The sequence below is a fragment of the Cervus canadensis genome, chromosome 32, assembly GCF_019320065.1.
Source record: "Cervus canadensis isolate Bull #8, Minnesota chromosome 32, ASM1932006v1, whole genome shotgun sequence".
Classification (NCBI taxonomy): Eukaryota; Metazoa; Chordata; class Mammalia; order Artiodactyla; family Cervidae; genus Cervus; species Cervus canadensis.
The window spans coordinates 16,189,748-16,204,381 of NC_057417.1; the positions used below are offsets into that span (position 1 = coordinate 16,189,748).

At 38.5% G+C, this 14,634-nt stretch overlaps 1 protein-coding gene across 2 annotated transcripts in view; it reads left to right on the plus strand.

Moving 5' to 3' along the window:
• The first annotated feature begins 1,872 nt into the window (after positions 1-1,872).
• Positions 1,873-14,634, plus strand: part of RBBP6 (RB binding protein 6, ubiquitin ligase) — a 31,852-nt gene continuing 19,090 nt past the window's right edge. For both annotated transcript variants that reach the window (XM_043455084.1, XM_043455085.1), the window contains exons 1-3: positions 1,873-3,178; positions 7,967-8,066; positions 10,418-10,454. In XM_043455084.1, coding sequence (XP_043311019.1) covers positions 3,013-3,178; positions 7,967-8,066; positions 10,418-10,454 — 303 coding nt within the window. In that variant the 5' untranslated portion in view covers positions 1,873-3,012. The remainder of the gene's footprint in view (positions 3,179-7,966; positions 8,067-10,417; positions 10,455-14,634) is intronic.

Genomic DNA, 14,634 nt, shown 5'->3' on the forward strand with positions numbered 1-14,634 from the left:
GAATTTAATGAAATTTTGTCATTAATTGAGCTACTTAGTTAAAGCTCATCGAAAGTGTATTTAATGTGAATACATTTGACCTGTTTGGTGTGATCCAGAGTGAGGTCTCCAAAAATAAGTGCCCAGAGTAAACAGTTTTATAAAGGGCTCTTGACTGTTGGACCCAGTCATACCACTGATTGTGTATTCTTTCAAAGAACTCTTAGTGCTCTTCTGACAGGATTCTGATCTACTCTACCCTGAGGGTGTGGGATCCTTTGAACCTCATCAGGTTGACTGATTAAATTAGGGCTGGTGGGATTAGCTAAAGACTAGTGAAACGATATAGATTCACCACTTTGGAGGCAGAGATACTAGGGTGATTTGTCATTTTCTTTCATTAGATGTGATTTTTCCCTCGTTCATTCACACAGAGTTTTTTGGTTTTTTTGTTTTTTTGTTTTTTCAAGAAAAGCAGCCCTTAAGTGGACCCAAGAGCAAGAAAATTTTAGCGGGTTACCAAAGAAGATAAAAGTAAGAGAAATGTGTTACATGTGAAAAGCATTGATGATTATGTGGTTGAATTAAGTTGTATTTGTATCTCTCGGACTGTCCTTAATTTGTCAAAATCTTAAAACCGTGCTATTACTATAGATCACATAAAAAATGTATTAGTTATTCAACGCATTGAGTGCCTACTATGTCCAAGCAGTGTTCTGAGGTGGAGATATAGCATAAGCAAAAGAGACAAAAGTCCCCTTTTCTCAGTACAGACGATTTAAAAGTAGACATAAACTCTGTGAGTAATGATGAATGCTTGGAAGAAAATTTAAATGTATAGGAATGGAGAGTGATGACGGTCCTATTTAGATAAGGTGGCCTCCGGAGACTTTTCCAATAAGATGACATTATGAATTGTATGGGTGTAATGATAACTTCCCCAAGCATCTAGGGGAAAAGATGCCAATCTACTGAGGGGGTGCTTAGTACAGTTACTGCAATTAGGGAAGGAATTTCGGACCCCGCTACCAAAAAGACGTTCCTCTGATTCTGCGAATTCAGAAAGTGCAAGCCCCTAGCTTCAGTTTTCTCATCTATAAATTGGAAAGAGTGGTAGTGCTGACCACCTCGGGTTTTTTGTTGACGTTGTTAAACTAACATTTATTGAGCCACATTGAACCATGTGCCTGGCACGGTCCTCAACAATGAAAACGTATTCATTTAATCCATGACAATCTTGTAAGCCAAGTACGATTTTTTTTTTTTTAAGAGCAATTTATAACCGAGGAACCGGGAGGCATAGAGGAGTAAAATCTAGGGTCCCACTGGTAGGGTTTCAAAGCAGGCAACTGCTCAGAACCTGGAAGTGTTGTAAAGCGCTTAGCCCCGTGCTTAGCACGGAGTAAAAGCTCCTTAAATCTTCACAGTAGGGGCTGTTATCTGTTCTAGCCCGGGGCTGCTCCAGAATTTCTCCTTAGGAAGAGCTTTAGATAGCCACTCTGTTGTAAGGGGAAGCTGGGGGCGGGGGGGGGGCGGGGGGGGCCTTGCATGGCAACCATAGTTAACTGCATAGCAACCATAATGTTTACTTAAATTGGGGCGCTCGGGAGAATCGACGGGGGTTGTGTGGAAGGAGTCAGCTAGGCGCCCCTCCCACATGCCACTTTTCTGTGGGAACTAGCCAGGCACCAGCGGAAACCTGGGCCCCCCCTCCGGAACCGCGCTGTGAGCCGGTCCTCTTTGCGGCCTGCCACCCCGCCCTTTGAGGCAGATGGTTTCTTCCGTTCACCCGGCTGGTTCAGGTTCCGCGCTCGGGAGTCACAAAGCGCGGGGTCACGTGGGCGGGCCGGTGCGCTTTGTGACGCCCAGGCCTCGCCCCTCGGCCCGCCTATCGGCGCACGCCAGCCCCGCCCCGCGCGCGCCGCCCGTGCAATCCCTGCTTAAGAGACCCCGGAGTGGGGCGCTCGCCCGAAGCCAGGCCGCGTCCGCCATAGTGCCTGGCTCCGAGGTGTCGCCGGCGCCTGGTGAGGGCCCGAGAGCGGCAGAGGGGCGAAACAAAACAGGGAGCCGGCGGAGCCCTCGCCGTTGCCCGGCGGTTTCCGGGCCTAATCTCGCGGTACTGGGCCGACAGGCGACGGAAGCGAAAGGCGAGAGAAGCTCGGAGCACTCGGCGAGAGGAAGCGTCAGGGAGCCTTCGGCGGCGTCGCGAGGGTCCGCCGAAGCCCCCCGGCCGCTGGCTGGGGCCCGGGGTGGTGAGGAAGTGCTGCGAGGCCTAGCCGAGGCCTAGTACCGGCTTTGTGTCTGAGCGGCGTTGGCGTTGGCGGCGGCGGCGGCGGGGGGGAGGCGGAGCCGGGGGCGGCCTACGGGAAGGCCTCTCCTCCGCCGACCGCGCGTTTCGGCCTAGGCCGCGGGGCCGCCCGTGGCCCTGCGGGGAGCAGGCGAAAGGGGTCTGTTGCGTGGCGGGGGCCTGGGCCTGGGGCAGCCGACGCCGGTCGTCCGGAAGCCAGGAGGAGGCGAGAGGCCGCTCGTGGACTCCGGGCCTAGGCCCTCTCCCCTCTGCCTTCTCCCGGGGCCTGGGTCACCCCCATCCACGGAGAAAGAGACCAGCCGGGAGGTGCGGCCGCGCTATGGACCCCTGACCCCGCGGGGTCACTCGGACTCTTAACGTGTGGACTGACCGCTACTGACTGCACCGCTGCCCCCGTCTCCTGCCGGCCCTTAGCATGAGCGAGGGGGACCCAGCCGGGTGACAATTGTGCCGGTTGGCGGATTCTCGCTTGCCCCCTTGCCCCGTCCTCGTCCGCCTCCTCCCACATGAAGCGATTCTGAATATCCGGGGGGGGCGGGTTCTGAATTATTGTTTTTACGAACCCCTGCTTGTGGTTGGGGGGGTATTTAATCTGAGGCCTTTTAGGGTCCTTCGGTGTCTCTGAGTGTTTTGTGTGTGTACATACTTTGCTCTTAAGTTTATAAATATACATATATTGAGCGTGTCCACGTCTCCTCGCTGAACCTTAGGAATCCTTTGGCACCATGTCCTGTGTGCATTATAAATTTTCTTCTAAACTCAACTATGATACCGTCACCTTTGATGGGCTCCACATCTCCCTCTGCGACTTAAAGAAGCAGATTATGGGGAGAGAGAAGCTGAAAGCTGCCGACTGCGACCTGCAGATCACCAACGCACAGACGAAAGAAGGTAAGAGCCGCCCGGGCTCCGGATCCTGGCTGGTGGAAGAGAGATGCTGGTGGCGAGGTGCCTGGCTGGAGACTAACCGCCATTATGTCTCTGGTGGGACTGTTCGTTCTAACACTTTGGGGACGAATTTCATTGATAGCCAGGGGTTACAGCAGTCAGCCCCCGAGTTTAATTGACTTTGATTTGTTTTCTGTATACTTGGATCATCTGCCACCGGCCGATCCCCAACTGTCTGATGATTCCTCCCAAATGATTTTTTTAAACGAGGGTTTTGGTGTGAGGGGGTGGGGATGTCATCCAGATTGTCTGAGTGCTTACCCTGGGGCATTTCCTAATCTGTTTTCCATCAGAAGGAGAGGAGAGCAGAAGGAAGGCTTCTTTGTAAAGCAGCGCTGGAGAAACATCTCTAACTTTCTAACTTAATCACCGTAGGAGTTTTGATTGGAAATTTTATGTCCTTCTCGTCTCCCTTCCCCGATTTATTTAGTTAGTTTTAAGTTTGGAGTTGCCTGTCTTTGGAGAAAGATCCTCCCTTTGATGTTTTTAATCTAGCCAGATTTTAAAGTTGGAATTGCTTTTGGAACTTGGTATGTTCTGGTGTGACCACTTTTGTTTGGTGTGTAAGTTCCAGAATTAAGTAGTTGAGCTCTTAGTTCATCACATTACTCGTAAATTTTATCAGTTTCAGAAAGATCAAAAGTACAGATTTTTCAAAATAGTGGTTGCTTGATTTTATATGATTATATTGATACTAGGATACTGAAAAATAGTCTGCTATCATATGAATATACATAAGCCACTAATTGGAATCTTTAAATTTTTCTCTTTTGTAAAAGCTTTTTATATGATACTGAAAATTTAACATAGATATGAGAATGAAACAGAATGGCCTCTTAGAGTTTCTATTTTCAGACTCTGGCTTTGAACTTAACTTCGGTTTCTTTTTCTCAGGACTGCAACGCTGATGTGTCGTTTTGTGTCTTGAGTTTTGTTTTTTTTTAATAAGATGAGAAGTGAAGTGAAGTTCTAGTTAGGGTAGTTTATTGATCACTAAATTTGGCTTAGTGGGACATGGGTTCTTTCAGTTGAAATTGGGGGAGGTTCCCCCACTTGTCAAGTATGAGAGCTGTTTTTTTACATTTACATCCAGACATAAATATAATTGTATTAAGGAACAGCACTCAAAAATAGTAAGAAAGAACTTGTATACTCACTTGATAACATGTGCAGGAATATTCTCCTCTTCCCCCCTTTCCGGTTTTTCAGTGTATCGGACCTAAGAGATGCTTCATGTGACTCTTTGGTAATTATGATTGTGAGGAAAAATTGCTGGTGATAATGAATAGTTGAGAAACAGCTTTTAAAAATATTATTCAAGAAAATACCTTTAAGGAAATATTTCTTAAGGCCACAAAAGCCTTCCTTAAGCATTACAGCCCCACTTAACAGATGGATTTATAATAATTTTAGGACACCTGGATATGTTAATGATACTTAATGAATGAGAGAAAATAAACTATTAAGTGAAATTAGAGAATATTAAGGCAGTTTTAATCATTCAGATTTCATATTTTGCTTGAGTATAACACAGTTTACTCCTTTAGACTCCAATCTTTTTCATCTAATAACTGATTACAGCATTAGACTGGAATAAATTATTGTTGATGGAATTCTTGTCCATGAATTTAAGAGTTTGTGATGTGTTACATTTTTTCTAAGCTAGGAAATTATTTAATACCTTATTTTTACAAATGCTGAAAGCAGGAAAGTGCTTTGCTCAGCCCCGTGTTTTTTGTATATTTGTGAACTGTCATTATTGGAGAAAGCTTTGCTCTAGTAAGCTTTGCTGTTGGATTGGTTAAGAGAAGAGAAAGTTTGCATTTTATGCTGTCCTCAAATTAGGAGAGAAAAAGATATTTAAGCACTTAATGAATTTTATGGCAAGTAGTATCAGTTGCCTTGTGAAGAATGCCACTTGCTTTTAGCACCATCCAGTGAATTACAGAGGACAGAAGGAATGTTTATAGCTTCATAGTTAGGAGATCGCCTAGGAAAGAATGCCGAACTGGATCACTTTAGTTTGTTTGAATTAATGTTTCTATCATGTTTCTATAAAAGATTCCGGACAGTTTTGGAAGTCTGTCCATGTTTAGGACTCTTAAATCTTAGATTGAAATGCTTGAATCAGAATTTATGTTTCAGGTTTAAGAATTCTGCTTCTTTATTTCTAGACTGCATTTCAAAATGAATCTCAAATTATCTTTTTGTGTTTTTCCTATATAAACTTGTTTTTCTAATTTTTCTGCTTATTTGCTATTACCCCCCCCCCCCCAGCAAAAAAAAGCACATACACACAACAAAATAGCCTTTATTCTGAACTTAGGGTAAAAAAGATTTGGAAGCTGAGGAAAAAGAATTTTCAAAAGACTATTTCTCCATTTCTTAAATTCGTCTTGTTTTTTCATTTCATCCGTATTCATGTTTTTGGATCAAAAATGGCGGTGTCAAATAGAGAGGATCTTTTGAAGCTAACAGGTTACTTACTGAGGTATTTTAAAGGTAGGAAATTATCAGTGTGATTCACATACTTTAAAAGGTCAATTAGAGAGCATGTGGCATCAGAGCCAGACTAAGCTTGACAACACTGTTGATGGGGTGAATAAAGTTGTCTTGGAAAGCTCCTGAGCACATGTGCTATTCGTTCCTACGGTGAACTCTTTTGACAGTTACGTAGTCAGCAACTTAATTATCTGGTGTTTGACATCAAGTTTTAGAGTTTTTTTTTTGAAAGATCCCTCATCTCCCATGCTTCTGGGTTTTTCTTTCTTAGAGCTTGCTTGGAACTTGGAACTATCCTGAACTATGCAAAAGATAACGATGGTAGTCTTACATTAGAAAATTGCATCACTCTAATTGGATACTTATGAAGATAAAGCTTACTACTTGAAATGTGTATACCGAAAAGAACCCTTTTTCCTGAACAATTTATGTGTGTGTGCATTCAGTCATGTCCAACTCTTTATGACCCTATAAACTGTAGCCCTCCACCCCTTTGTGGAATTTTCTAGGCAAGAATACCGGGTAGGTTGCCATTTCGTCCTCCAGAGGATCGCCCCAATCCAGGTACCGAACTTGTGTCTCTTACCACTGTGCTACCTGGGAAACCCAATCTATGATAATGCTATGAGAAAGGATAGAGCCAGTACATCTATAAAAGCTTAAAATGCTTGCATATTTGATAAACTTAAAATAATTAGAACAGAGGTTGATAAGCTTAATAATTAGAGCACTTGGTGCTAAGTAACTTAAGTGAGTCAGGTAAACTCAGTAATTTAAGAAGAGTGAACCCTAATACTTGATTGTGTGATTAAGGGAGATGGGTACATTTTTACCTATTTCCCCTTGTAGTGGATTATTTTTCTTTTTGGTAATTTTGCAAATTCCTTTCATAACATTTTTTTTTTTAAACCATTGTTGAATTCATCGATTCATTTTTTTGTTTGAATTTCATTCTTAGAGAACTATTGCAAGTAATAGTCCCAAGAATAGGATAATCTTCCTGTCTATCTTCTCAGAAAGTAGCATCCCTGTTCGTCCAGCTGCTTAAGCCAGGAACCTAGGAATTCATGCCTGATTTCTCTTTCTCCTCCATCTCTGATTCCACCCACATCTGTCGAAAAGCCTTGCAACATTCTCTTGATTTCTGTGTCACTTCCAGAGCAGATCCTCTTACCTGAACTATGCAGCAATCTCCTTCTTAGTCACCGTTTCTGTTCTTGTTCCTATACAGATCATTCTTCACTTAGATACCTGAGTTTTTGTTTTTAATATGAATCAAATTGTCATCATTTTTATTTAAAATTTTTCAATGACTTCCTGTTGTGCTTAGAAACAAAATATATGTAACCTGTGCCTGTGTTTCTAGTCATTGTGTGGTTTTCCTCAGCTCTTCTGGCCTTCTTGTGTCATTTTTCCCCATGCTTCTCTTGTCTGAAATATTCTGTGCCAGTGTTCTTGCACATCTTGTCTTCTCAGTCTTCTGTAAGTCTCAGATGTCAATTCCTCAGAGGGGCTTTCCTTGAATCAACATTCTATCCAAAGTTGCATCCCACTTTGAATTCTTTATTACAAAGCCCTTTTTTCTTTGAATACAAAGCTTTCAAAATGTGTCACACTTTTTAGTCTGTCTTCCCCAGTAGTACTCATGTTTAGAGCCCAGGAAAAGTGAAAGTGAAGTCGCTCAGTCGCATCCAACTCTTTGTGACCCCATGGACTGTATAGCCTACCAGGCTCCTTCGTCCATGGGATTTTCTAGGCAAGAACACTGGAGTGGGTTGCCATTTCCTTCTCCAGGAGATCTTCCCAACCCAGGGATTGAACCCAGGTCTCCCACACTGTGGGCTTTACCGTCTGAGCCACCAGGAGAGAGAAAATATTTTCATTCTAAATAACAACTTTTTCCTCATATAGTTCAGATGTTCAGCATTACTGGCTAAACAGAGAACGACTTAGTCTTCCTGAGACTTGGGGTTCCACCTCCATCTCTGATAGAGGTGCCAGAGCCAAGAACCTGTTGACATATTTGGTGTTAACTCCTTATGGCTTTGGATATTTGTTCTGACAGTATCAGTAATCTCAATGCAAGGAACATGTGGTTATTAATGCTCCTTTATATTTAAGATGATTTCCCATAAAATTTATGTCTGGTTGAAGTTTTCTAATTCTTGAGGACTATGACTTACCCAAATCTCTAAATAGAAATTCAACTCTTTATCCTTTTATTTACAGAATATACTGATGATAATGCTCTAATTCCTAAAAATTCATCTGTAATTGTTAGAAGAATTCCTATTGGAGGTGTTAAATCTACAAGCAAGACATATGTTATGTAAGTATTTATTAAATCCCATGTTTGCAAGTTCTCAAAATACTTTTTACTTTGTGGGAAGGAACAGGTATGCTTTAGAACTGAACTCACTACTTTATGCTAGTGAGTATGTCTTCTTAATCCTTAAAATTATGAGAATGTTTGTTTTCCTGATTTCTTTCCCCAGTTAAACTGTAGTCAGAAGTAAGAGCTAGTAGACTTTTTGCTCTATATAAATAATATTAATAAAAAGAAAATGATCCTCAAATAAGTAAATCTTTCCCCTTCGTTGGTTTTTATTACCTGGACACTTTCCCCCTCTACCATTTTTTCACTACAAGAATGTAAGTATCTTGAGATCTGCCCTAAATATTTTGTTAGCATCAGGAGTATTCAGTAATGGTAGTATTTGCTTCTCATTAATAAGGGACTTTGTTGGGAAGTGATAATGTTCATAGGATTCATGAGCACAGACACTGGAATCAGGCTTAGATTTGACTCGCATTTACTGCTTCACACCAGTTGTATGAAGTTGTATTTGGGTAAATTACCTAAAGTCTGTACCTCAGATTCCTCAAAATAAAATATATGTAACTCCAGGGAATTGGAGGAATTCAGTAGTGCCTGGCACACGGCAAATGCCCTTTATTGGAGTAAGAATTATAGTGATAATACTTTAGGAATGGTCTAGAGCTTAAGGAGTTCACTAAAAGGGCAGGATTATAACCTTATATCTAACTTTCTCTGCTTTCCTGCAATTTTAATGCTGATAACAGTTACTGGGTTGGCCAAAAAGTTTCTTCAGGTTTTTCCATACAATGGAATGGAAAAACTGAAACGAACTTTTTGGCCAACTCAGTATAATCTGTGGAAAGGATAGCAACTTGGGCTATTTAAAGAATACTCAGAGGTAAGATAGACTTACTTGAAATTCTGGCAGATTCTGCTTTTGGTCAATGAAATTTTGGCAAATTCCGCTTTTGGTCAATGAAACATTCTGGAATTTGCCAGTCCTAGGAAATGGAATGTGTTCTTGGAATTGAGGTAAAATAAAGTCATTTCCTGGAGCTTTGCTTCATGTGGGCACGTTTTCTTTCTAAGACTGTTCTCATTTAGTTTAGTGTAAAGTTCTATTCCATATTTTAACATTTGGAGGTTCTTAAATCTTCTGAATAGTAACTTTAAAAGCTGAAGACTTTTTTTTTCCTTCTGTAAATAGCAAGTGAGCTATGTACCTTTAACTTTATATAATTTTGAGACATTATAAAGGAAGAATTAATTCCTAGAATTTAGTGTGAAGTTATCCCTTAATTTACTAAGTACTTTGTAAAAATAGCAAACATTCAGTTTCAGGAGATTGTTTTGATATTCAGAAACTTTAGGGAGAGAATTGTTTAAAGTACATGGGAAAATAGTTGCTTCTTACAGAATTGCATGCGTAATTCACTGTGTATTTGATTTCCTTTATAATATACTTGCCTCTTGAAGTGTTTTTGAATTTGCTGAGCAAATACTAGTAAATGAAAATTTCATTTTTATCTCAGGGCGTCCCAGTCATGTACAAACTAGAAGTTCCTTTCATATGCTATCTAACATTTTTCTGTCAGGATAGCATAAACTTAAAACTAAAACTAAGCCTTTGAAGCCTGTATTTTAGCAATTTGACCCTCATACCCTTCCTTGTGTGGACTTTTAAAGGAATTTCTTCTTGAGCTTACTTGTTTATATATTTTTAAAAATCAGTTCCATTCTCTATAACCAACTTAAACTTATTCTTTTAACGAAAATACGCTGTCAAACAGTTGATTTTTCTGGAAGATAGAGTTCCTATTTTATCTTGGTCACTGTGTTGAGACTTTTAAAAAGATGAAACTGCCAACCTGTCTTTCGGATTTGAAATATAGTTTTTGGAGCACAACAATTTCTCAGGGCTCCAAATTATAGGATATTTACAGTAGTAGTCTTAATGTAAGGTAATTCAGGGTATGAAAATTCTCATCTGTACCTATTAAAAAAGTGAGGATTAATAGACTTGTTCAGTCTATTAAGATATAGCCACAAAGTTTCTTAAATAACAACATCCTCATACTACCTTTCAGAAAACATTTATTGTAGGCAGAAAGATACACACCTATAATTACCAAGTATGGATTTTTTTTTTAAACCAAAAATGAATCTTAAAACTGTTCAAAGGTAGTAAAAATTAAATAAGGTAGTATATTTATTACTTCTGAAATTGGTTGTTTTTAAATGTTTGTGCCAAGAAAAAGTTGTGTTCCTAAAAAATGTGTGGTTGGAGAGATGTTTTTAGCACAAAAATTCATTAATAGCTACTCAGAGAGTTAATGCTGTTTTTCTTTTTGTCTTTTTAGAAGTCGAACTGAACCAGTGATGGGAACTTCAAAAGCAGTATGTAAAAACACAATCTCACACTTTTTCTACACGTTGCTTTTTCCTTTATAATGTAGCAGTGAAGTAAATCATTTTAGAACGTAATATCCAATTGATCATAGAACATATTGTAAATAAAATGTATTTTGATGACAGCTCAGTTGAATATGGATATATGTGGCATATTTTGCACACTTTATTTTGTAGAAATGGGTAATTTGTGCCCCAAAAGCACTGTTTCATATTAACTATGATAGCGTTCTCCCTGTATGACGCTGTGTTGTACAGTTACTGTATGATCCTTTTTAGATCATGTAGGTTTACACGAATGAACATGGTAACATGTTCTACATCTGTCTGTCTATAGTTAGTATTTTGTATGTATGTACAGGCTGTTGTGTGCTTTTTGTTTCCTGCAATAAAAAAAAAATGTTTGGAATGTATATTTTGCCATTTTCACGTGTATCACTTAGTTTTTTTTGGTTTTTGGGTTTTTTTTTTCTTTTTTTCTGCCTGATTGATGGCTTTGAAAATGCATTAGCAACATCCAAAGCTTATATTTCAAGTTTGATGCTTTCTCCAAGTTCAGACACGTCATAGAGCTTTCCAGAGACCATTGACGCAGCTTTTATTATTTAGTTTTGCTTTATTTGGCAGTTTTGAGCTCCTATTCTTTGTTTACATTTGTACTGTAAAGTGAAACCTGGAATTGGGCGCCCTACAAGTATATCAATGTCTCGTCGATGATTTTATACAATTGAGTACTCAAGTTTTAATAGAGGTCTTTTACTTCTAGGCTGCTCAGTTGTCCAAATTAAAATATTTCCCTCTTCTCATAAGATATTAAAATGCTGCAATAATTGTAAGCTAACTGAAAGCTGTAGCTTATCAAAGATAACTCCCCTTAAGCAGGTTAACATCTTAATAACCTTAAGTGTGACACCATTCTGGCTTTGAGCTTTTAAGTAAAAGGTAGCAGCATTCCTGAGTTGTAGGGTGAAACCCGGTCCAGAACAGAGACCTGTAGTAATTGAGTTCTGTAAACCTTGATGGTTCTCCAAACATTTGAGTGCTCAGGCTTGATCTGTACACAATATGAGATGTCTGAAATCCTCACTTAGAACTTAAGGGTATTGCTTGCTCTTTCAACTTTATCCTTTTAAAATACTAGTGATCTTTTAATTGTGTATCAGGTATTTTCACTAACCTTGGATCATTGAATCTTAAACACGATAACATAGAATATCTGAACTTTGGACTTGTTTTCTAAAGTATATGGCCTTTAGTTCTCATGGAACTAAATATAGTGATTCAAAAATCAAAACTTAGTGTTTGGGGAGTTTTTTTCCCTCTTTGGGGTATATGGTTTTTTGGGGGTTTTGGGGTTTTTTTTTTTTTTTTTTTTAAGCATAATGCTGTAAAAACTGTCCACAAGTTTCTGTTTTGCTGGTGATTGATTTAAAACTGAGTTTTATGTATCCAAATGCTAGCACAAATTAGATTGACTATACTGGTGACTGTAGTAGTTAATGTAACACATTTTGTATCAAGTACATTTTATACAGTATTTAAACTAATTCAGATGAAGTTTTATTTCTTGAAAACAATTATTTCCTTTTTGTTTATTAGCATGTGTATAAACACAGATCACATGTTCATAAATAAAGTTAACATTCTTTTAGCCTTGTGTGTTCCCTGGCATGTCTGTATTACACTTTTATAAGAAGCAGTTTATTTTATGCTTATTTAGGTTTCTCTTTTCTTTCTTCTTTTTTAAAAAAAAAAGAACTAAAAGTGGCTTTAATTTTTAGGTAGAATTATTTGAAGTGGAGAAATTAGACAACATAATATCCCCATTATTTGTTTGGGGTACGTTTGCTGACATTTAAAATCCAAGAAAATATATTCATAAAGCATAATTAGTGCCCATCTTAGGAGACTTAGGTATGTTATGCACATTCACAATTAAGACAAAATCACTAAAGCCAGTTTTTTGAATTCTGATTAGTCGAAGTAAATGTACGCACATTGTTGGTGACTTGAGCCAACGCTAATCAAGGACGGCTGTTCTGTACCCCACAGCTTTGCTGTTTGTAGTTACCCTTCTCTGTTGCTATTCCAAAGCGGTGGGTCCTTCCTGCTAACATGAGAATTACATTTTGTAAGATCCTTTAATTTCAGGCAAGTATAGTTGACATAAAAGATTTCAGATTCTTGCTCCCAGAAGCAAGGCCACAAATTAGATGTGAGAGAGGTAGGTTAATTTTAATCAAGTCCACAGTGTGCATGTTAATCAGTGTTTCTAGAGACTACTTTTTTAAAGTAGGGTTTTTTTAATTGATGTTTAATACATATAAATTCCTACTCATTTTTAAGTCATTTCTTGTCAGCATTTTACACTTATTTCTTAATATCTTGCTATATGTAGAAAACAATTGGATGCCTTTCTAAATTTGTGGTAAATTTTACCTCCTTGTATTTTTATAGGGTATTAAAGTGCTATAGGGGCTTCCCTGATAGCTCAATTGGTAGAGAATCCACAGATTATTTGGTGGGAAAAAAGTGATTTAGATGCTGTTGAATATCTAAAACCACTCATAACTAAATATATGCTCATAATAACAAGTTGGCCCAAAGGAAGAATAGGAAAGCCTGGCATAATAACAAAAAGACAGCTATGTTTTAGGAGTGAGAAGAACAACAACAAAAAAAGTTAGTTTTTTTGGTTTCAGCAGTAAAAAAAGTGTAATATAACTGCTGCTTTCTAAGGAAGTGATCAGCATGCATATTCTATATAGTAATAGGCTATTTTAAAAGGCTATTAATTTGTTTCTTTGATTAGAAACAGTATAGATGATGGTTGACAGCAGTTTGTTCAGTCCTTATTTCTTAAAATTCAGGTAATTCTTGGTTAATATAAAATGTTACACTCTTCAAAATAGATTGAATAGGTCAGAATTTTTCTGGATAAAAATAGGCTGTGTTCTTTCAATTTTTCTTTTCTAAATTTACCTCTTGAGATATTCATTCTTTAAGGAAAGAACACTTCAACCCACTGATAGATTATATGGCTAGGAATGTATATGGGGCTAGTGCATTATGGACTCTACAGTCCCTCAGTGTGGAGCTGAGAACCTTTTATTTAGATAAACATCCCAGCAATAATATCCATCAAACTAGCTTTTAAAACTCTTAAGACGTGTATAGGATGTATTTTAAATTTAGCCAGCATTAGTTTTATTTCCGTTTATTGCATTCCTGCTGTGGTGGCATTAAGCTAAGAACTACATATTGAAACTGGTTACATTTCTACTTGGGGCTCCAAGTCATGCTGCTTTTTTTTTTTTTTTTTTTTTTTTTCAAATACTCTCAGTTCTCTGGAATCCTTGAAAAATGCATGATGAAGACTTACTTTTTTTTTCTTTGATCCAGACATCTTGTTACATTCTCTCCATTTTAAAGAAGAGTTCTGACCAGTAATGCATGAGAAATTTGTAACATATTAAATAAGCAACCCACTTACTACATAGGAAGCTGATAATGTTTTTATCTTGGTACACTTGTAGGGAAATCATGTCTTTAGAATTACATGCTGAAGATTGTGTATATACATATACACACTCATGCATAAACACTTTTTAAAAACTGATATTAATATATTTCAGGGGAACAAATAAGCACTTTTAAATACATTTGAACATACATTTTTTAAAGCCTTCTTATATCCATGTTTAATACTTGCTCCCTTTGATTAAAGTAACTATTTTCCCTGCATATTGAAGTCCATCCTATAACTGCTCTGTTTGCCCTGCCCCGGGATGACTTTTATTTCTCTTTATTTGGCTTAAAATTTTTGCCCTGTTAAAGCTGTGGTTTCTTTGGCAAGATTAGCTATTGATACTTTGTATGGGAGAATCAACTTATTCAGACTGAGCAGTACATACTCAAAAGAGGGGAAAAGTAGCAATTATTTGGGAGCTGTTTTATTAAAGCAATTACCTGAGACTTTAAAGAGCTGCTTGTTTTTACAGGGTTGTATACTGGCATTATAGGAAAGTTAGAAAGATTTCTTATTCTCTCTTCTAGTGTACATTGTCTTGAGCATCATTAGTTTTAGAGACCACTGATAGACCTGGGACTCTACTTAGTATTTAATCACCACACTGAGCAGCTTTCCTATCCTTTTCTTTACTGTTTT